The 24,047-nt window shown below is 37.3% G+C and overlaps 1 protein-coding gene across 1 annotated transcript in view; it reads left to right on the forward strand.

Moving 5' to 3' along the window:
* SMURF2 (SMAD specific E3 ubiquitin protein ligase 2) overlaps nucleotides 1-24,047 on the forward strand; it is a 145,060-nt gene that overhangs the window by 32,647 nt on the left and 88,366 nt on the right. Inside the window, exons 2-3 of the mRNA XM_036755337.1 lie at nucleotides 998-1,036; nucleotides 16,966-17,074. Of these exons, the coding sequence (XP_036611232.1) occupies nucleotides 998-1,036; nucleotides 16,966-17,074 (148 nt within the window). The remainder of the gene's footprint in view (nucleotides 1-997; nucleotides 1,037-16,965; nucleotides 17,075-24,047) is intronic.

Genomic DNA, 24,047 nt, shown 5'->3' on the forward strand with positions numbered 1-24,047 from the left:
TTATGGCTTTTAACAGCACAAGCCAAGCACAGAATGCTCTCCCTAAGCCACCACAAATCTATTGCAGACATCCTCCCAAATTGATATTGGCCCCTGTAGGTTTCAGTGGTTTTAATGTAAAATCAATTTCAAATCTACCTGATAGTTTTATTGTCTGCTTACATTCTGTCTCCCATGTTAGAATGGACTCTCTTTTCACCTCTACCTTTTAGAATTTTTTTTTCTTCAAAACTTGCTTAAGTGCCACCTTTTCTTGATATTTCCAGCTACTGGATCTATCCTCCCCCCCCCCACCCCCGCCCCAATTTGCTGTTGATTTATTTTGTATATATTTGTACATTCTTGTGTACATGCTTTCTTTTCTGATAGAACATAAATTCCTTGGAGGAAGGGACTGTTTCATTTTTATTTTTGTAACCTTAGCACCTACCACAGTGCCTGGCATATAGTAGACACTTAATAAATGCTTATTGATTGATTAAAAAAAAAAGCAGCCTACCTCACAATGTTGTGGTGAAAGCACCTATTAACATTAAGCCTTAAAAAATCTTGCAAAATTGTGTGTTATTACTTTAAAATGGCTTTGTGTTTTATGAGGGATTATAGAGAACAGGTAAAGTAATATTGCTGTATTGAGTATACGTACTTCTTTTCCCCTGAAGAATTGGAAGAATGGATGTTTTGTTAAGCAACTTGTCCTTTCCATAAAGCAGCCTGAATTTTGAATCATGTGTAGAAGATGTAGCATATTTAGAACAACAGATTGTGAACTTCCTTATTTTCAGTTATTATTGAAATTGCTGTTAAAGTTGTATCCTCTGACTCCATTATTTTTATTTTTCTGTTCTTTAAGACCATATTTCATGTATTTTTTGTAGCTAATGTTTTAAGGATATTCAGTCTTCTATCAAAGCAATGTATTAACTGGGACTTTTGAGTTATTCTTGAAACTTTATTCTTTTAATTTTTTAAAATATATTTCTTGTTTCTTTTACAGTACTCTGTGCAAAAAACTTGGTGAAAAAGGATTTTTTCAGTAAGTAAGATCAAAATATCAATAACTTTTGTATATTGAAATTTTTTTGCATATTATGATGTTTTCAGAATCATCTGTATTTTTTCAATGTAGGAGTATTTTGTAAATTTTAAACTTTTAAATGTATTCAGTAGTTTTTGTGTTTTTTAAGTCTTACATTATTCTTTGAATATTTAAAAAGTTAAGTAGACAGTATTTGTCTTTGTGGTTTAAAAAAACACTTTGAAGGATATGTTGATTTCTCAAAGAATATACTTTTTCTACTGATGAAGATTGAAAACCTTTTTACACTCTTCCTGTCCTATGTAATTGTTGTCCTTATTTTCTTATAAACTCTCTATCTTTAAAAAAAAAAAAACCAAAACCTTTACAATCTTTTCACTGAAAACCCATCCCCTCATCTGAACTTTCATATTTTTGTGAAGGACACTGTCATGCCTCTGCTCCTCTTCCCCCTCTTAAATATTTGGACTCATTGTTGACTCTTTCTTTACTCACTGTCATCCAACATGTCCATTCATATGCCGTGTCTCCTTATTTCTATTGTCACAGCATCTTGTGCATCTGTCCCTTTTTTATTTTGACCACTCACATGGCCACCACCTTAGTTCAGGTCCTCCAAGTCTCACCTGGACAATTATAGCCTTCTAATGGGATCTTACTGCCCCCAAGTCTCCTCACTCTCCAATCTGCCTTCCACAAAATGGTCATCGGTATTTCTGAAGCACGAGTCTGACCATTTTACTCCCTTGTTAAGGAAGCTGCAGTGGTTCTCTATTACCTTTATGATCAAATATAAACTTTTCTGTTTGGCATTTAAAGTTTTCAGCAGCTTAACTCCAGACAATCTTTGCTAACATTACACTCCTTCATACACTCTGTTACAGTCAAATTGCTTGCCTTATTTTCTTCCAACATGTCATTCAAGATCCTCTGTCTGTGCCTTTGCACAGTCTGTGTGATTCCCTCTTCCCTCCCGTGCTTGGAATGTAATCCTTCCTTCCTTCCTTCTCTTAGAATCTCTAGCTTCCTTTAAAGTTCAGCTCAAGTGCCATCTACATCAGTCTTTTCCTGACTACCTCCCCCCACCCACAAATAGCTATTGTCTTAATCTCCTGAAATTACCTTGCCTTACATGCGTGGTGTAGTGCCGGGCTGTCCAACCGTAGGTTTTTATTGAAACAATAGACAATATTTTTTGATTTGCCATTTTAGTGAGAGCTCTGCACTACTAAAGCATGTAAATTTCTGTGCTTGTGGACAGCCGCATAAATCGCACTGAGGGCCGCAGGCTTTTGGACAACCCTGGTGTAGTGGGTAGAGAGCTATCTTTAAAGCTAGGACAACTAGGATTCAAGTCCTGCTGCTTTCTGACTCTTAGTAAATATCATTTAAAATCTCAGTGGTCTAAATTCCAAGATTCAGAGAAGATGTTGACCTGCATTAGTAGAGGGATTTTCCTCACTTTGGAGCTCCCTATAATATTAAATCACAGTTCTAGTCTCTATCCCTACTTTGTTTATATTTTGTGTTTACTTCTATGTTCATGTTGTCACCCTGTGGTGGCCCCCCCGACTCCCCCATAGACTATAAGCTCCTTAAGGACTACTATTTTATTTTTTGTCTTTGTATTCCCAGTGTCTACAATGCCTGGCACATTGTATGTGCATAATAAATGCTTCTTGATTGATTTGTTGGTACCTATCAAAAATCCTCACACTTGCACAGGACCTCAGAGGCCATCTAGTCTTAATCATACTGAGCAACAACCCCTCTAGAACATAGCAAAAAAGTGGTCATCTAGCCTTTGTTTTAAGACTTCCAGAGAGTATCCCACTACATCCTAAGGCAACCTGTTCTGCTTTTGGACAGCTCTGACTTTTAGAAAGTTCTTCCTTTATACTCAGTCTAAATGTCCCTTCTTGTGACTTTCACCCATTGCTCCTAGATATTCTCCCTTTGGTCAAGCATAATATCTTTGTCTATATGACAGGCCTTAAAATGTTTGAAGACAAATACCTTCCTAAATCTTCCCTAGGCTAAACATTTACAGTTCCTTCCACTTATCCCTGTAGATGTAATCTCAAGGCCCTTATCATCTTTGTTCCCCTTCTGGATGTTCTGCATCTTAACAGTAAATTCCTTCTAGAAAGTAGTACCCAGAAATGCTGTTCCCATTCTGCAGTTGTGGAAATAGAAGCTTAAAAGGGGTAAATGACTGTCACACAAGCTAGTAAGGGCCTTAGGCAGGATATTAATTAACATCATGTCTTTTTTACTCCAGGTTAAGTGGTCTATCCATTATCTCTCAATGCCTCTAAGTAAAGTTATTCTGGCTTATCCTGTTATTTAAGAAATCTTGTCAGAGCTTTTTAATTGCTGCTTATAGGATGATAGATACTGAGTTGGATGGGACCTTAGAGGCTATTGAGTGGAGGCCTTTCAATCTGCAGATGAGGAAACTGAAGCACAGAGAAGCTAAATTTTTTTTTCCAGAGTCACATAGCTAGTGTCTGAGGTAGGCTCCTGACTCTAAGTCTAGTGCTCTATTTTACCATGGTGCTTACTTTTCTACATATTCACTAACCAACTCTTCTAACACTAATCAACCAATAATATGTTCTAGAAGTTTGTAGAAGTTTTTTCTCGGTTCTGCTCATCCCTCCATATTATTTCACGTGTATCATTAATTTACTTATCTTTGTATGAGTTGTTTCCCTCCAGTATATACAAACTCCTTGAGAGCAGGAACTATTTTTGTTTTTTGTTTTTGAATCTCCAGCACCTAGCATAGGGCCTGGCTAAATATAATAGGCACTTAATAAATACTTGCTGAATGAATGCCTTTCTTTGCTTCTGTAGTACTTCAGTTTTCTTCACATTAGCCATTTTTTGGTTTATACTTTCTAATAAAAACAAAACTAAATAAGAATTAAGCACCTCTGCTTTTTCTTCATTATCATCACTCCATCCACCACGATCAGTAATGCTGTTGCTTTTTTGTTTATTTTTTGTTCCTCCCAACAGTTTTTTAAAAAGCATTTTTCTTAGTCTTTAGCTTCCTTTGCCAGCTTCAACTTATTTTGTGCTTTAACATACCTGATTCTATTCCTACAGGACTGTACCATATTTCTTTATTCATTATTCATCTTTACTTACCTGCTTTGCTTCTGTCTTTTATGCATGTCTTAGAAATATGAGTTGGTCAATCAATTCCCCTTATATACACGCCATTCTCTTTAGACAGCTCCTTCTTTGAATTCTTTTTTGAGCGCAGTTGATCTTTCATAGTTCAGACCATGTCACCTCCCCCCAACCCCCTTCATTTAATAAACTCTGGGGGCCCTCTATTGTCTCTAGGATCAAATATAAAATCCTCTGGCTTTTAAAAACCTTTAGAACTTTGTCCCCTTTCTGCCCTTCCAGTCTTCTTATACCTTCTTCCTTCTTCCCACTTTCCTAGCCCCAAATGTGGGATCCAGTGACACTAATCTCCTTGCTTAACAGGACTTAATCCATTTCTTGACTCCAGGCTGGCTCACTTCCTTTCCTGGCTGTCTCCCTTGCCTGGAACTCTACAATCATCTCCACCTCTTACCTTTCCTGGCTTTCTTAACATCTTAGCTAAAGTCTCACCTGAAAGCAAGAAGCTGTTTCTAGCTTTCCTTAATCTAATGCTTTCCCTCTAAGATTAGCTCCAATTTATCCCATATATCTCTTGTTTGTACACAGTTGTTTGCATGGTATTGTGTACCGCGTTAGACTGTGAGCTCCTTGAGAGCAGACAATTTTTTTTTTGCCTTTCTTTGTATTCCCAGTGTTTAGCACAGTATCTGGCATCTAATAGGCAGTTTATGAATATTTGTTGACTTGACTTTTTTAGAACTTATCTTGAGAGCTTCTTATTGCTGCTGAGAGGCAGACTTCCCATATAGAACTTTAATGCATGAGGGCCTACTTGTCCTTTCTCTAAACCCTTAGAAATGTGCTTTCTTTGCGTCTAGGCTGTGCCAGTCTGTGCCTGGCTTCCTTCTCCTTTGTTATAGAATCTAATATGGGAGTGGTCATTTTTTCCCCAGATTATCATTTATTTCTATCCTATAAACCAGTGCTTGTTGGTAAAGATAGATAGATGAGAGAGAGAGAGAGAGAGAGAGAGAGAGAGAGAGAGAGAGAGAGAGAGAGAATGAGAATGAATGAAGGAATATCTAGATGTGGAGGGGACTACTAGTGCAGACTATTGTGTACATGTTTTTGTCACCAAGGAGGATTCATATCTGAAGAGTGGATGGAAACTATCAAAGACAGAAGTGCCAATAAAAGACAGTGTTTGAAAAACAAATTAATAGTAAGACTTAAAGAGTCAGCGAAATAAAAACTTATGGCCCCAGGATTTAATACATTTCAAAATATCAAATGAAAAACAAGATAGGTTAATTAGAAATCTTAACCAAAGGAGGCAAATATAACTTCATAGGTATCACTAAATATGGTGGCATATTTACAACTGGAATGAAAGGGCATGCCTTATTAAAAATATCAAGATAGAAAAAGGAAGGAGAATGGGGAATACATACAGTATTAATATACATTCACATGAGGAAATCCAGGGGGAGAACATTGATGGTGGCAGAAACAGAAAATGATACTGCTATAAAAGTATAACATCAGATATTATGCCTCCATGCTAGGCTTGTGATCTGTTCCCCATACTCCTTAATTTCTCTTTTCTGTCTAGTAGTCTGTAATATATATTGATAACATTATTTCTGTTTCTGTTTCTATTTATCTTCATTCAAATTGTTATCTACTATGTTTCATTCTTTTAGTTGCTAGATTTCTTCACATGACTGTGTCTTAACATACAACCATCCACCATTCCTTTACTGATATTTTTCTTTCTTTCCTTTTTGTTTTTAAATAACACCTGCCCTTATTTGAAGCCTGCCTTTCAAGAGCTGTCTTCCAGTTATGGGTATCATCCCACTAAATCTTAGTGAAACCTATGAAGTCAAAGTTGCTTCCTTTGCTTAGGATCTCTACTTTTCCTTGCTTGTAATTTAAACTTTGTGCAGTTCTGTAGGTATTAAACTTGAATTCATGGGTTTTATTGCTGGCTCTTTTCTTGGAATTTTTGTACTATGAATTTAAAAAGGTTTTTTGTTGATGTCTTCTGTCTTTATATCACAGTTAGTCCCTTCTCTCTTATTGAACCTTTTTTTGTGAGAAAGAAAAATAATTAGGCAAGAACCTCTAATGAAAAATTTTTTCTGACACCATGTGTGATTTTCTTTCTTAATAGTCTTCCACCTGCTGTAAGGGAAGGGCTATGTTTTGCCCTCTTTTTTCCATTGTGGCATAATGTGTGGAGTGCTGGACTTGGAGTTAGGAATACTTAAATTTGAATCCTGCCTCAGACACTTACTAGCTTTGTGACTTTGGGCATTTCCTTTAACCCCTTTTAGCCTTAGTTTCATTATTGGTAAGATGGGATTAATAATAGCACCTTCCTCATAGGGCAAGACTCAAATGAGTTAATATATATGCAACATTTTGCAAAACTTAAGGTGCTATCCATATGTCTCCAAGACTTCCTTGGTTTTTCTGTTACTCACTTTTACTTGGTATTTCTATTATTTTAACTTCCTTTTCACCATTGTAGTCGCAGTGTATGTTGTTCTTTGTTTTGCTTACTTCATTCTGTATCAGTTCATACAAATCTTTCCAACTTTCTCTGAATTCCACATATTTGTTATTTTTTCCTGCCCAATAATATTCCATTACTTTCACATGCTACAATTTTTTTTTAAACCCTTCCCTAGTTGATGGAAGTCTACTTTGTTTCCGGTTCTTTGCTACCACAAACAGTGCTTCTGTGAATATTTTGTTATAATAGCTGATCTTTGTTTTTTGTCTTTCACTTCCTGTGTGTATATGCCTAGTAGTGGGATTGTTGGGTCAAGGGCAATTTACTTACTTTTCATGTGTAATTCCAAATTGAAATCCTAGAAGTTGTACCACTTAATAATTTGCCATCTATTGCCTATATGATAGAACATCACTGTGTTTGTCTTCCTGAAGCTTCTCTATTACTGTTACCATATTTTGTCATCTTTATCAATTTGTATGGAAGTGGAGGTGAAACCTTAAGTTGTTATAATTTGTTTTTCTCTTGTTATTTAGAGTTTTGAAACATTTTTTCATATGATCATTTGCAAAAAGTAATTTGCAGATCTTTCAGAAACTGCTTGTATTCTTTGACCACTCCAGTACTGGAGACTGGATCTTAGTGTTTTATATGTACTTCAGTTCCCCATATATTGTGTATATATTCACTATATTCCTTGTGTGTCAGCCTTTTATTTAATGCAAATATTTTTCCATGTCTGTGAGACTTTTATTTAATGCAGATATTTTCTCCACTGTTTTGTCTTTTGAGTCATTCTTCATTTATTTTGTTTTTACTAAGGCCTTTTAATTTTAGGTAGTTAAAATTGTCTGTTTTACCTTTTTCGATGTCCTCCACCCAACATATGAAGTTTTCTCTTTTTGTGAAAAGCCTCATCTTTTATGAAACTGCAAGTGTTCAATGTTCCATATTTGTTCTCTCTCACATTTGAATGCTGTTTAAACTCTTGATAAAAGTCGAGGTTCTCCTTTGCCTCTTCAGCTTTTTTTTCTTCATTGTGTTCTCGTTGAAGTCCTTTACATTTTCTTTTTTTTTGGAAGGTCCCTTCATTCTCCCAGATAATTTGGTGAATGGAGAATTGTTCTTCAAATTCCTCTTCTCTCCTAAGAGGGAAGCCTTGATTTGAGCATATGTAAGTCAGTTGCCATGGCAGAAATAGAAGCATGTCACACTTTTGTGAAGCACCTGCCCATACTTTCTGGAAGTAAGAGTCTCAGTTCTTGGTTTTTCTTGTCAGATTCTCTTGGAAAAGTGCTATAGCAAAAGTGCTTTTTGAGGGGAGAGAGCTTCAACTTTGGTGTTGTCTCCCTCATCCTTACCTTGACAGCCAGAACCTTGTCTTACTAATTTCTTCCTTTGTCTTATCCATTTATTTTGCTTTGGCTTAATTTCCTTTTCTTCCTTCTTCTGGAGTTGTTTTTCTTCTCCAGCATCTTAACTCTTTACATATTTCCTCACACCTTCACAATGCCAAAGCCCTCTGAATCTCCTTCATAGTTCCTTGTATGTGATCCTGCTAGACCAACCATCTTCCCTCCAAAGCTGGAAATAGAGCATATTCAGAGGCTTTATGCTGTTGTGGAAAGTCATACAGTGTGTTTTCACTTAAAAACAAAACAGAATGCAGGGTACCACAGTGGAAAGGCATGTGATTTGAATTTAGAGGAACCTCTTTCAGACATAACCTCGCATCTTGTTCCCTGTTTGATGTTTAGCAGTCACTTAAACTCTAAGACTCGTTTTCTTAATCTGTAAAATATTTTAGATATTTTCTAAATTTCCATAATCTGATGGAATTGTAAATAGGGATTTATTGGGCTTATAATTTAAAGTTCGGTGAAACTGTTTATAACTATTTTTAAAAAGTGAATTAATATGATTTCAAATAAAGTTTAGGGGCCTGATTTTAAGAGTAAGAAGCAGTTTATAAACTCTTAAGCCATTACAAAAAACAACCTGTAACTTATTCCATTTTGTATCTTTTTTGGAGGTGGCGGAGATTGGGAGGAAGGAATAGGATCTGGGTTAAGGTTTTAGCTTGGACTCTTATAAACTTTACAAATAAATGACTGTCTCCCATGTCTGGGATTCTGTTCCTTCTCATCTCCATCTCTTGACCTCTTTGGCCTCCTTCAGGTTCTAGTTAAAATCTTACCTTATCCCACTTTCTGCAAGAAGCTTTTTTTGATCCTCCTTTATGCTAATACCTTCCTTCTAAGATTAGTTCCATTTTTTCCTGTATCCGGTATATCTTATTTATACGAAATTGTTTTCACCTCCCCTTTTAGATTTATAGCTCCTTGAGAGCATGGACTATTTTTTACCTTCCTTTGTATTTCTAGCACTTAGTATAGTGCTTAACAAAATGCTTGTTGACTTCACTTGATTTGTTGAAGTATGCGTGTTTTTAGAAATAATAATTTCTAATTCTATTCAAAAACAAAAATTAGAATTTTGAAAATGATTAAAATTAGAGGCAAGCTGCAGCATATGTATGTCTAACATACCATAACACTTTGAATTTTCTGAGTCAATCCCAATTTAAAAAAAATAAAATATACTTTTAATGAAATTTTTTGAAGAAGAGATATATTTTTCAAATATTGTCTTCCAATCTTTGATTTAGAAAACTATTTTAGTATGAGTCCTAGTTCCTTCTGAAATTCCTTGTCTTTCCCTAATACTATTGATTTGCTATTTATTTACCTCTCTTCTTCCTCTGCTGGAAGACTCTTAGGTTTGTCCAATCTTCTCAAATGCCAGGTCCCTACTTTGAGGCAGCTAGGTGGAACGATGCATAGAGAGCTGGTCCTCGAATCAGGAAGATCTGAGTTCAGATCTGGTTACACGTGTACTAGCGTTGTAACTCCAGAAAAGTCACTTCCCCTCTGTTTGTCTCAGTTTCCTCTGCTGTAAAATGAGGCGAATCACAGCACCTACTTTGCAGGGTGGTTGTGAGGATCACACGAGACATTTGTAAACTGATTAGCACAGCGTCTGGCACGTTGCAAGTACTATAAAATACTTCCCTCATCTCCTCACACTCCCTTCCCCCCCAGCTCGCGCGCGCGCACACACACACACACCTCTTTTGCTTCTTGAGTGCCAGTTCACCCTCTCTCACTCTAAAACCTCCTTTGGTAGACCCTGAAAGGTTTTCGTATTTGTTTCAGGACAGAAGGGTACAAAAAAAGTAAGATCCTTTCTATTCTTCAGTGGTCCAAGGAATGCTAATATTCTCAACCAGAAGCAGCAGGTAGTGTTTACTGGAAAGGGAAGTAGGTAACAGTCCCTTATGTATTCCCAGAGATTTGGACTGTACCAAAGTTATAGTCCTCACTCATTTGGTACTCTCTTTGAAACCATCATCTTTGTTCTTTAACCTCTCCAAACCAAACAAAAGAAATCCCAGACCTTCCTTCTGTAGCTCCTTCCTCAGGTCTAGTAACCACCACTAGGGCTTAGAACTAGAGGAAATTACTATTGTAGATAGGCTTTGTGGGAAAAGGGAAGGCAGGAGGCAGGAAAAGGCTTCGTCGATCCTGTTATGCTAGTTTTAGAAGATGGGAAGGGGGGAGAACACATTTCTGACTTCCTAATTTACTATCCTGCATTTCCATATAGAAACATTTATATGTGATGCTTGGGTTCCATAGGACACAAAGTAAAGGATTCTCTATTATATTTTCAGTGTTTTTTATCTCTAGCCAAGAAACCCGTCATGGATTACATATTTTGGGAGAAAGTGGCAAGTCATCTTATACCTGGACTTTTGAAACACGATTCATTCTAAAGCTGTGGTCCTTTTTAAAATAATTTTTGTTTTAATTAAATAAAATGCAGATTTTTAAATAAATTGATTGGTGTTGGTCAGAAGGCAGTTTATATCATTAATAATATGCTGTTGAACTTCTGGTATTTACTGACTTAGCAGGCATTTATTAAGCACTTACTAAGTTCCAGGCACTGTTCACAACTGTGTGAGTAAAAGAAAAATGTAAATATTAATATAAGGTATGACTGTGCTTTGGAAACAAACTTATTAAAACTTAAATAGGTCAGAGTGATTGTTGTCTCTCTTCAATAGTCACCTTGGATATGTATTCTAATGATGCTATTGTTTAAACCTTTTTTCTTTTTTTGCTCCTCTCTCCCTGCCTTTTAGAATTTTCTTTACATATAGCAATTATCCAATGTAAGCAAATCTTCATGTGAAGCCAAATTTATTGAATTAATGAAATAGGTCATCAGGTTAGGTAATGGCATTTTTTGGTACTTCTGGTACCAAAGTCTTGTAAATTAATCGTGAAGGCAATTCTAAAAGCACTAGCCTCATTAGAGGCAATGAGTCAGCAAGCCTTTTTTGAGTACTTACTGTGTGCCCAGCACTGCGCTCAGCATTGGGTTATCAGGAACAGCAAAAAGAAAGGTGGTTCCTGCTCTCTGGGAGCTTGCAGACAGTGCACAAAAGGGAGCTGAAGAGGGGGGAGAAGGTAGCGCAGAGCATGGCAGCAAAGTTCAGAGAGTCACAGACAGAGCTAGAAGAGGAGTGAAGTATGACTGGCCTGGACCATTTCTTAGAATGAATGTTCTAGGAGGAACTCAGCAAAGGGAGAAAGGAGCCTCAGAATAGGAGAGATGTTCCAGTGTCAGAAAGCCTTAGGTGCTGAGGGAACTGAGGCAGCTTGGGGCAGTGGATGGAAAACCTGCCAGGAAGCCCTGAGTTCAAGTTCCACCTCTGACAAATAATACTGTCTCTGTGACCTGAGCAAGTCTCTTAACCTCTCGGTTCTCTAGGCGTTTCTAAGAATGTAAGTGACATTTAAGGTGAATTGGGAGAGGGAATTTCCTCACATGGACATTCTCTACACCACTCAAGTCTCAGGTCATATCCTTGTCCTTATCATTAGAATATGTGGATGGCCTACCAGGGTGACACTTCAGATGTTTATGAAGCACCTTCTGTGTACATGGCACCAAAGTCATTTTTTTAAATAGAGAACTTGTTAAAGGTTCTTCTGTTCTTTTCTTTTGGTTGAACTAAGGAATTCTCACCTCCTAGGTAGCAGGTGGCAGTAGGTGGCAGTGCAGACTATAGCTTCTCTTTTCTTCTACTAGATTCAGTTCTTTTTTGTTTTTTAACCAGTTTTCCTGTTTCAAGGCTAGATCCCCTCAACGAAAGTCTTTACTCTAACCAACTTGAGTTGATTAACCTGTACATTTACAAAATCTTCCTCTCGGCAGATGACTAGACTGTGACTGGGTAGTGGGCATTTGCTCTGTAATCACAAAATAGTTCTAGCATTTTGGAGTCCTTAGTTTCTAATTCTGAAGTTTCCTTGTTGGTCTTATTAGAAATAAGGAACTGAAGCAGTTGTTGCATTGCCCCTGTGGGCTTTCATAGTTTTTTTTTTTTTTATTGTGTAGTGCTGATTTATTTGCTAACCTCACAAACTTTGTCTTTGATTTATTTTCCCTTTCCTTTTTGGTAACTTCTATCTTTTCTTTTTTTTAAGATTATCTTTATGTATTTTCTTTTTTTTTACTTCATTTTATTTTTTTAAATTTATTTATTTAATTTATTTAATATATTTAGTTTTCAGCATTGATTTTCACAAAAGTTTGAATTACGAATTTTCTCCCCATTTCTACCCTCCCCCCCACTCCAAGATGGCGTATATTCTGGTTGCCCCGTTCCCTAGTCAACCCTCCATTCTGTCACCCCACTCCCCTCCCATCTCCTTTTCCCTTCCTTTCTTGTAGGGCAAGATAAATTTCTACGCCCCATTGCCTGTGTATCTTATTTCCTAGTTGCATGCAAAAACTTTTTTTTTTTTTGGACATCTGTTTTTAAAACTTTGAGTTCCAAATTCTCTCCCCTCTTCTCTTCCCACACACCCTCCCTAAGAAGTCAAGCAATTCAACATAGGCCACATGCGTATCATTATGTAAAACCCTTCCACAATACTCATGTTGTGAAAGACTAACTATATTTTGCTTCTTCCTAACCTATCCCCCTTTATTCAGTTTTCTCCCTTGACCCTTTCCCTTTTCGAAAGTGTATGTTTTTGATTACCTCCTCCCCCCACCCCCCCCCCCCCGTCTGCCCTCCCTTCTATCATCCCCCCTTTTTTATCTTCTTCCTCCTTCTTTCCTGTGGGGTAAGATACCCAATTGAGTGTGTATGGTATTCCCTCCTCAGGTCAAATCAGATGAGAGCAAGATTCACTCATTCCCCCTCACCTGCCTCCTCTTCCCTTCCTATAGAACTGCTTTTTCTTGCCACTTTTATGTGAGATACTTTACCCCATTCTATCTCTCCCTTTCTCCCTCTCTCAATATATTCCTCTCTCATCCCTTAATTTGATTTTATTTTTTTAGATATTATTCCTTCATATTCAACTCACCCTGTGCCCTCTGTCTACATATATATATATGTATGTATATATATATATGTACATATATATGTATGTATATATATGTACATATATATACATACACATATATGTATACACACACACATATATATACACTCATACATGCACACACACACACACATATATATGTATGTATATATATGTACATATATATACATACACATATATGTATACACACACACATATATATACACTCATACATGCACACACACACACACACACACACACACACACACACACATATATATATAAGCATATTCCCTTCAGCTACCCTAATACTAAGGTCTCATGAATCATACACATCATCTTTTCATGTAGGAATATAAACAAAACAGTTCAACTTTAGTCCCTTGCGATTTCTTTTTCTTGTTCTTTTTCTTGTTTGCCTTTTCATGCTTCTCTTGATTCTTGTGTTTGAAAGTCAAGTTTTCTATTCAGCTCTGGTCTTTTCACTGAGAAAGCTTGAAAGTCCTCTATTTTATTGAAAGTCCATATTTTGCTTGGAGCATGATGCTCAGCTTTGCTGGGTAGGTGATTCTTGGTTGACCTCCATTGACCTCCGGAATGTCATATTCCAAGCCCTTCGATCTCTTAATGTAGAAGCTGCCAGATCTTGTTTTATCCTGATTGTGTTTCCACAATACTCAAATTGTTTCTTTCTGGCTGCTTGCAGTATTTTCTCCTTGATCTGGGAGCTCTGGAATTTAGTGACAATATTCCCAGGAGTTTTCTTTTGGGGATCTATTTGAGGAGGCAATCTGTGGATTCTTTCAGTATCTGTTTTACCCTCTGCTTCTAGAATATCAGGGCAGTTCTCCTTGATAATTTCTTGAAAGATGATATCTAGGCTCTTTTTTTGGTCATGGCTTTCAGGTAGTCCAATAATTTTAAAATTATCTCTCCTGGATCTGTTTTCCAGGTCAGTGCTTTTTCTAATGAGATATTTCACATTGTCTTCCACTTTTTCATTCCTTTGGTTCTGTTTTATAATATCTTGATTTCTCATCAAGTCACTAGCTTCCACTTGCTCCAATCTAATTTTGAAGGTGGTATTTTCTTCAATGGTTTTTTGGACCTCCTTTTCCATTTGGCTAATTCTGCCTTTCAAGGCATTCTTCTCCTCATTGGCTTTTTGGAGCTCTTTTGCCATTTGAGTTAGTCTATTTTTTAAGGTGTTGTTTTCTTCAGTATTTTTTGGGTCTCCTTAAGCAAGTCATTGGCTTGTTTTTCATGGTTTTCTCACATCATTCTCATTTCTCTTCCCAATTTTTCCTCTACTTCTCTAACTTGCTTTTCCAAATCCTTTTTGAGCTCTTCCATGGCCTGAGACCAGTTTGTGTTTTTCTTGGAGGCTTTTGATGTAGGCTCTTTGATTTTGTTGACTTCTTCTGGCTGTATGTTTTGGTCTTCTTTGTCACCAAAGAAAGATTCCGAAGTCTGAGACTGAACCTGAGTGCGTTTTCACTGCCTGGCCGTGTTCCCAGCCAACTTACTTGACCCTTGAATTTTTTGTCGGGGTATGTATGCTTGTAGAGTAAAGAGTGTTTTGTTCCAACCTTGAGGGGATGCACTGTTGTTTTCAGAGCTGTTTCTATACAGCCAACTCTGCCACACCAACATCCCTCTTTCCCCAAGAACTGCCAACCCTGACCTTTCGAAAATCTTGAGCAGGCTCTGCACTCCTGCTCTGATCCACCACTTAATTCCTCCCACCAGGTGGGCCTGGGGCCAGAAGCAACTGCAGCTGTAGTTCTGTAGCTACACCACCTTGGCTGCCTCCAGGGTGGTGGCCTAACTGTGAACTCCTTTCACTCTGTCCCCTGCAGCTTTTCCCACTAACCTTCTCTGTCGTCTTTGGTGTTTGGAGGTTGAGAAGTCTGGTAACTACTACAGATCACTGATTCAGGGTGCTGGGGCCTGTTTCGCCAGACTCCTGGTCTGGTTGGTCCGGGCGCAGCCCAAGCTGGGCTCTGCTCCACTCCGCTCCCAGTTTTGTGCGCGATAGACCTCACCCAGTGACCATCCAGGCTGTCCTGGACTGGAGCCCTGCTTCCCTCTGCTATTTTGTGGGTTCTGCAGTTCTAGAATTTGTTCAGAACCATTTTTTACAGGTTTTTGGAGGGAGTTGGGGACCTCACGCAAGTCCCTGCTTTCCAGCTTCCATCTTGGCTCCGCCCCCTCATATTTTTTTCAATTACAAGTCTCAAATTTGTTTTTGTCCCTTCCAGCTAGCAAAATTGCCGGTCCGAAAAGGGTATACCCTTACATATTATACAAAATTTTTATCAGTTACTAGTGTCCTTTTTGTATTTTTTGGTCCTCCCTCAAGTTCTCTCTTTTATCAAATATTATTGTTTCTTTCTTCAAAATGTCTCTTATCTCAGCCATTTCTCCCCTTTTATCTCTTCTGCCATCCTAGTGTTTTCTTATCTTTCCTACATGGATTACAACAGTTTACTAGCAGACTTTCCTGATTTCTGTCTCTTCCCTTTTCTAGGACAGTTTCCTCCTTGGTTAATTTTTCTAAAACCCTGCTTTAATCATATCACTCCTGGTCAAGGATCTACAGTGAGTGAGTGGCTTTCATGTTATGAGCCTAACCTATTTATCCAGTTTTTTCATTTTACTTCCCAATCCTCTGCTCTAATCAGTGGTCTCCTCACAGTCTTCCAAACATTTTATCTTTGTGTATTTATTTATTCATGCATCCTGGAATGCATCTCTTTTTCTTTACATTTAATCAAATCCTTTCCATCCTTAAGGATCTGCCTTAAATCTTATTTAGTCAATAAAATTTTAATTTCTGATTCATACTTGTTTGTCCCTTTTCTGAACTCTTAATATACTGTATAATGTAGTTTTTTTGTTGTTGTTTAGTCATTGCAGTTGTGTCTGACTCTTCATGACCCCATTTGGGGTTTTCTTGGCAAAGATACTGGAGTGGTTTGCCATCTCCTTCTCCAGCTCATTTTGTAGATGAGGAACTGAGGCAAACATTGTTAAGTGACTTGCCCAGGGTCCCACAGCTAGTGTCTGAGGCTAGTTTTGAACTCAGGAAGATGAATATACCTGAATTCAGGCCTGGCACTCTATCCATGGTGCCACTTAATGCCCTGTATAATGTAATAGTTATTACCTGATTCTTTCATATAATTTAATATTCCTTGTAAGTTCTTTGACTTCAATTAAATTTATCAAATCTACCAATCCATCTTTTGTGTGCAAACCCCTATGTTAGACAGTAGGAGAGATAGAGACTGTCTTACACTATTTGTATCCCTTACAATGCTAAGTATATAGTGTATATGTAGGAAATGCTTGGTAGCCAAGTTTTATAACTGTAAAGTTTAGAAGAATGGGCAAAGAATGGAATTCTCTAAGTGTGAGAGGACATGGATGGATTAAGCATTTTCCTGGAAGGTTGTGATGCATTAGATTTTTGATCAGTTCCTTCCAATACTATGATTTTTTATGTTTTTATTCAACTTTTAGGCTTTTGTAACTTAAAAGCAGAAGTATTTGCAACAATAAGAAATATATAGCATTTAACGTTTACAGAAATTACATTTCTTTAATCTGTTCATAATGATGCATATTTGGAGCTAAAATGACATGATCAAAATAGAGAATTAAAATGCGGAATAGTCTTTAAATTAATAGTTGCCATGTGATTGGCAACTAAGTGATCATTGGTAACTTTGGAGAGCATTTTGTTTAAAGTATAGCTACTGATATGTAGTAATGTTTGCTTCTTGTGTCAAAAATATGCTGTTAAAAAGAAAATCTCCCCATTTTTTTCACAGGACTTCCTGATCCATTTGCTAAAGTGGTGGTTGATGGATCTGGCCAATGCCATTCTACAGATACTGTGAAGAATACACTTGATCCAAAATGGAATCAGCATTATGACCTGTAGGTTTAAAAGATTGGAATAATGCATGTAATTCAGATTTGGTGATACAACATCTAAAAAAGCATAGAATCACTGAAAATGAATATTTAGAGGAACAGTTGTGGCTTGGGTAATAGTGTTTGGTCTTCTGTTAGCTTCTTTTTTGAAAAGCTCATCTGTTGTCATAGCAAGCATTGTTCTTTTGTTATGTGTTTTCTTAATCAGTTACTAGACTGTGTAACTACTCTGAGTCTTATTCATGATCTTTTTTGATTTAAAAAGGGATCATTTTATTCAAAGATTGGGAACTACTTTTCTATATAGTTATTTCTTGTTGTGTTATTTCAGTCATGTCCAACTCTTTGTAACCCCATTTAAGATTTTCTTGGCAAAGATACTGGAGTGGTTTGCCATTTCCTTCAACAACCCATTTTATAGATGGGGGATCTGAGGCAAACATACTTAAGTGACTTGCCCAGAGTCATATAACTAGTGTCTGACATCAGATTTGAACTCATGAACATCGTTATTTCTAGAGGTAGGACAAGGCAGAATGAAAATCAGACTACAGCAAGAAGAACCTTAATTTTAGGTAATTTTCTAGGAGAATAAGATCTGACATCATTTGATCAACAAACATTTATTAAGTGCCTGCTATGTGCCATTGGGCTAAGTGCTACTGATACAGAGATAAGTGAATGTATATATGTATGTACAAGATCCATATAAAACAGATTCAAAATAACTTTGTATGTCAAGGTACAAATAATTGGGGCAGGAGGGGAGGGTCAGCTGCTCCAGCAGCTAAGTCTTAAAGGAAATTAAGGATTCTAAGGGGTAGAAATAAAAAAAAAAAGAGTGAATTCTAGGCATACAGAATTGCCAGGGCTCCAGATCATAGAGATGGAACATACTATGTGTGAGTAACAGCAAGTATACCAGTGCAGTTAGATTTTAAGAATGCATAGAGGGAAGTAATATATGGGAAGGCTAGGGAGTTAAGAGGCCAGATTGTTGAAAGCTTTAAATGCAAAATAGGAGTTTACATTTGATCTCAGAGATAACAAGGAGCCACTGGAACATAAGAGTAAAGGAGTGACATAGAAACCTGTGCTCTAGGAAAATCACTTTGTTGGCATTATGGAAGTTTGCTCACATTAGGGAAAGACTTGAGGTACGGCAGCTACTTAAGAGGCTATTGTAGTAGGCCAGAGATGATGAGGACCTGAACCAATGTGGTAGCTGTGTGAGTGGAGAGAAGGGATTTGGAGTAAGGGATGATCCTAAAGTTGTGAACCTGGGTGAGTGTAAGGATGGTGGTGTTCTCAGGAGTAATATGGAAATCTGGAAGAGGGGTATATTTTCAGGAAAAGATAGTGATCTGTTTTGTTAAGTTTGAGATGCTTAAGGTGCATTTAGGTTGAAATTTCCACTGGGCAGTTGGTGATATGGGCCTGGAATACAGGAGAGACTGGGGCTAGATACATACATCTGAAAGTCATCTGAATAGAAATGATAGATAAAGCTGTGGGAGCTGATGAGGTTACCAAGAGATGGTTTAGAGAGAAAATAGAAGACCAAAGACAGAGCCTTGGAGGTTTATCCACAATTAGTGGTTATGATACTGATAATGATCTAACAAAGGCGACTGAGAAGATTTAGTCTGATAGGTAGGAGGAGAATGAAGAGAGAGAACAGTGTCATGAAAACCCAGAGATGAGGAAATATCCAGGAAGATACATTGGTAAACAATGTCAAATGCAGCAGAGTCTTTGAAAAGCCGAAGATTGAGAAAAGTCCATTAGCTTTGTCAATTATGAGATCATTGTAATGTTAGAAAGTGGCTTCACTTGAGAATGAAGTTGAAAACTAGATTTGCAGAAAGATTAGGGAAGAGTTAGAGAAGTGGTATCAAGTATAGAAGGCTTTTTCATGGTGTTTGGGAGAATTTATGTAGAAGATATACAGAATGTTTGAAAGGGGGGATGGTAGGATCTTTTGAGGATTTCTTAAGGAGAGATGAGACTGATGTATGTTTGTAGGCATCAGGGAAAGAATCAATTAATAGGAAAAGATGGAGGTGAGAGTGAGGGTATGATAGTGGGACAGTCTTCTGGAGAATGCAGGAGGGAATGTCATCATGGGTGTACACGGGCGGGGGTTGGCTTTGATGAGGAGAGGGGCTGTGTCTTGCCAGCAGAAACTGGAGTAAAGAAAGAAAAAATAATCGAGGAAGATGTCAAGAAGTTAATGAAATAAGAGGGAGAAAGGAGAACCCAAGGTGAATGGCCTTGGTTTTCATGGTAAAATCTGGGATAAAGTCCTCAGGGGAGAAGAGGGGGCTGTATGGGAAACTTTAAGAAATAAGAGGCCTCTGATGATTAAGATAGAGAAATGATGAGGAAGGAATAAAATTCTTCGTGAGTTCACATCCAACTTCAGATACTTACTAGTTATGTGACCCTGGCCAAGTCACTTAAGCTATTTGCCTCAGTTTCCTTATCTGTAAAATGTTCTGCAAAAGGAAATGGCAAACTACTCCAGTATCTTTGCCAAGAAAACCCCAAATGGGGTCATGGAGTGTTGGGCATGATTGAAATGACCAAACATTAACAACAGAAAAAGACACTTATTGCTGCTGTGATTGGATACAGCCTTTACAATTTCAGGTCTCTGGTCCTGTTCATCAGCATGAATAGGAATAGAGGAGTCAGATGATCGTAAGAGCATTCCAGATTTGGGTTTTATCAAGATAGGAGTGTTGATAGGAAAGGGAGGGAAAGGGTTGGTTTGCGAGCAGAGTTGAACTGGTTCATTTAAGGGGTTGATATTTGGAAGATTAGAGAGGATAGCCAGAGTAGGGGTGATCACCTGGAAAAGTACTGAAGAGGGGAGAGATTGGAGGTTGTGGTGAGGACAAAGGATACTTTTTAGAGGAATTAGATATAGGAAGAAATGGAATGATAAGAGATAATTATCAGATAAAGGGACTTCAGAAGTCATGATCGTGAAAATGGAATACTTGTGGCATTGGCAAGATCAGAGGTCTGACTATACTTGGTATATAGTTGAAGAAAAATAAGAGGATTAGGTCATGGGAGTTGAGTAGATTGAGAAACTGGGGTATAAAAAAGTGGAGAGGAAGACAGTGAGCCAGGCCCTGACTTCACTAAGAAGGAAGAAGAATGCCCTGGAGGTTGATAGGTAATAACCACCAGCATTTGGATTGAGTGATAAGTTTGGATAGTGTGAATGTCAAAGGAGAAAAGGTTATTGATTGGTGCGTGGAAAGGAAGAGAGTGGAAGAAGAATTTATAAAGCACCTACTATGTGCCTGGCACTGTGCTAAATGCTTTACAAGTATTACAAGATAGGTGCTGTGTCGTTATTTAATTGAGGAAGCTGAGGTAGGCAGGGGTCTGGGATTATATAGCTAGTAGTTGTCTGAGGCCAGATTTCAGCTCTGGTCTTCCTGACTCCAGACCTACTACTTTCTCTACCCCCCCACTTATCTCTCTCTGATTGTTGGCAATAGAAGAAGACTCTGAAGGTGGCAATGAGGAGCAATGAGTATTTACAGTCTCCCAGGAACTGTAAATTGGAAGGTATGAAAGAAGGTAAAACAAGAATGGAAAGGATGACCATGGATATATCATCTGGAAGGAGCCTGGTCTCATGGAACCAGAAAATTGAAAAATTATGAGAGGAAAATAAAATGCAGTTTGTTAACCATAGAATAGGAGATTTAGAGAGCACAGTGGAAGGGGCAGGCAGATTTAGAATAGGACATAGTGGGGTTAAGATCCAGGTGGACTATTCTTTTTTATTATCTTCGGATGTTTATTTGATGTACTATTTTGAGATAGACATTGTGCTAGGGACTAGGTGAAATGATACATCCACATTATTTTAAATTTTATTTCCTCTAAGTATAACTGATTTAAGCCTTTTTCCTCATAAAGATTAAATATACATATGCACACAAAGATACATGTGTTTGTACATATATACACATACATATTCTTTTGAATATTGTGTTTTCATATCCTTTGGCAACTTAAAAGAAATGGCTTTGTCAGTTCCCTATCAGATTTGCATATTTGACTTCTATCATAGATATTTGGTGAAATTTTTACCTTAGGTGGTTTGACTTTGTGTAAAATCTATTTTTTTAATTGAAATTACCTTTTATTTTTTTGAATACATGTGTTTATTCATTACCCCCCTTTATCCGTAACTGAAAAGATATTTTTGTGGTGACTTTGTATGTTTATGTTGTGTCTGTCCATATGAAATTTATTGTGGCATATGACATGCCTTTGGCTTAATTGTATCTAACACTCAGGGCAAATACCCAAGGAACACATCACTCTTGAAAATAAAGTCCAAACAATATAAAAAAAAAAGATTCAGTTGAATTAGAACAAGAGAACAGGCATTAGAGTTTATAGTTGGGTTTACTTTTTGGCCATTTAGAGATTTAATATCATAGTAATTGGAAAGAGTAAGAGGGATTGGGAATTTGCTAACTATTGGGGAATGAGCCCACGCAGAGTGTTAGGGGATACAGCTTATAAAGGCAGATGAGTAGAATGTGATGCTCTCATATTATTTTGGCACTAGGTAGATGAATCATACTATATAGAACCAACCAGTGGTGATGATCTTGACATGTTGATTTAAATGATCTTTACGTCTTTTGAATACTCATTGATATTGAAATAATAAAGTCAGGATATATGCTTGCTTAAATAATGGTGAATTCCAATTTCTCGAATTTATTTGCCTTTTTCATGTTTTTTGTGTATTTAAAATTTTTTTCATTAGAGCTTGTAATTTCATTGGTGTAGAGAATTTATGAAGAAACTCCTAACACTAGTGCAGATAGACTTCCTGCTGCATAACTTTTAGACTTAGAGAATTGCCTGGGCCCCTAAGGTTAAGTGGATTTGCTCAGGCTTACATGGCCTGCCAGTAATGACTCGGGATGGTATCATGTCTTTTTGATTGATTCAAGGTCAACTCCACATATGCTGTCAGTTATGTTTATAATTTTATTTAAATAATTGGATGAATTTGGTGGATTCTGTAATTTCTCTGAAAAGAAATAATTTCCTGATTTCATTATTGTGGATACTTCTTCCACTGATATTGATCATAATTCATCACCTTAGGTAGTTAACCTTCTGATGATAAGCCTCTTCAGATTTCCATACGGCTGGTCTTTGGTTGAAAGACAGATATTGAGAGATATTGGAAACTTTTCTAGCTTGGTGGGATCTGCTAGAGAAAGGTTATCCTCTGCTGGCGCAGCCTTCCAGAATTGCCTCCATGTGATGATGGGGAACGTGGCACTTTAGCTGAGTGTGTTATAAAGTACTGATGCATTAATTTTTATCTCCATGGCTTTTAGCCTCTTCTACCCTTGATACTATACTAGTCTTCATTTTTACCCAAGTTTTTTTGACCAAAAGAAAAAAACCCTATTATTTTGGCTCATGTAGTATTCAACTCCTAAGTGGGAATATGCAGTTTCGTAACTCTTTGCAGCAACAACAAAAATATTGTAGGGAAGGAAAGCTTTTGCTTATCATTTATTCTTTTTTTTTGTGAGGCAAATATAAGAACTGTGATCTCTCTCTTCTCTTCTTGACAGACTTACCAGATGGTGCATGTTTTAAAATTACTTGTGGCACTATGAAGTCAACTCCGAATGTTCAACTTTTTCTTTGTAGCCTACCTAGTCCTCATTTCCTGCTTTTGTGTGTGTGTGTGTGTGTGTGTGTGTGTTTTTGACTGTTGGAATAGTAAAATATTCAGAGCTGATAGATGATGGTATGCATATAAAAGAGGCAAAGCACAGTCCCTACCCTCCATTAGATTACAATCTAATGAGGGAGACAACATATAACCAAATATATACAAAACAAGATCTGTACTGGACAAATAGGAAATAATTAAAGAGGGAAAGCAAATGGAATTAAAAGGGATTAGGGAAGGCTTCTTGGAAAAGGTGGAATTTTAGTTGAGATTTAAAAGAAGGCTGGGAGGTGAGCTGAGGTAGGAGAGCTTTCCAGGCATGGGGGATAAGTCATTGTAGCGCTGTCACTTAGGTTGATCATTTATAAAAGAAGGAAATTGGATTAAAAGATCTGTGAAATTCCTTCTAGCACTAAAATTCCCTGATCCTTCGATTGCCTCACAAGATTTCTTTTAAATCTGAGGAATAATGTAGAGTATATTATTAAGGCATTGGAGGTAAGGTATGGAAAGGACTTGGAGATATCACCTAGTTCATCCCCCTCATTTAATAGATAAAGCAGTGGAGACATAAATAGGTAAAGTGGCTTGCCCAAGACCTCAGTACAAGTTGGTGAAAGAATTGGGGCTAGAGTTCTGGGATCCTAGTGTACTAAAAGTTGAATACAAATACGAATAAATCTAAAAGAAAATAAGTTTACTTGTTGCATAGGTCACTGCATTATTGCATCTTCCTGTTTGCAGTGGTGATTTAGGCGCAAATCAATTCACATTAGACATTTGTGATCCTCATAGATTGCCCATTGAGTTTCCTATTGGTTGTTCATTCTGTAAAATTTATTGAGCATCTGCTATACATAGCACTATAGGAGACACAAAGACATTGTATAATCCCTGCCCTTACAGAGCTTATTCTTATTGGTGAGCTAAGACATCCACACTGTAATGTTGCAAGGCAGAAGTTGTTACAGGGATGCCTTAAAGGAGGGGATAAGGATGATTTTTCAGGGTGGCTTGTAAAAGGGGAGATAAGAATAGGTCAGTTGATTCAGATTGCCTCGAGGGTCAACTCTATCGTGCACTTCTGTGTTCCAAATGTAATAGAAGGGCACTTTAGATATTGTCTGTTTTGTCATAAGAGCTCAGAGGGAATTATAATTATGGGCACATGTACTTGGGAAAGATTTCAAACAGGAGATGGTTAGAATCTAACTTTTGAAAAAGGCATGTGAG

Source organism: Trichosurus vulpecula, chromosome 4, assembly GCF_011100635.1.
Source record: "Trichosurus vulpecula isolate mTriVul1 chromosome 4, mTriVul1.pri, whole genome shotgun sequence".
Lineage (NCBI taxonomy): Eukaryota > Metazoa > Chordata > Mammalia > Diprotodontia > Phalangeridae > Trichosurus > Trichosurus vulpecula.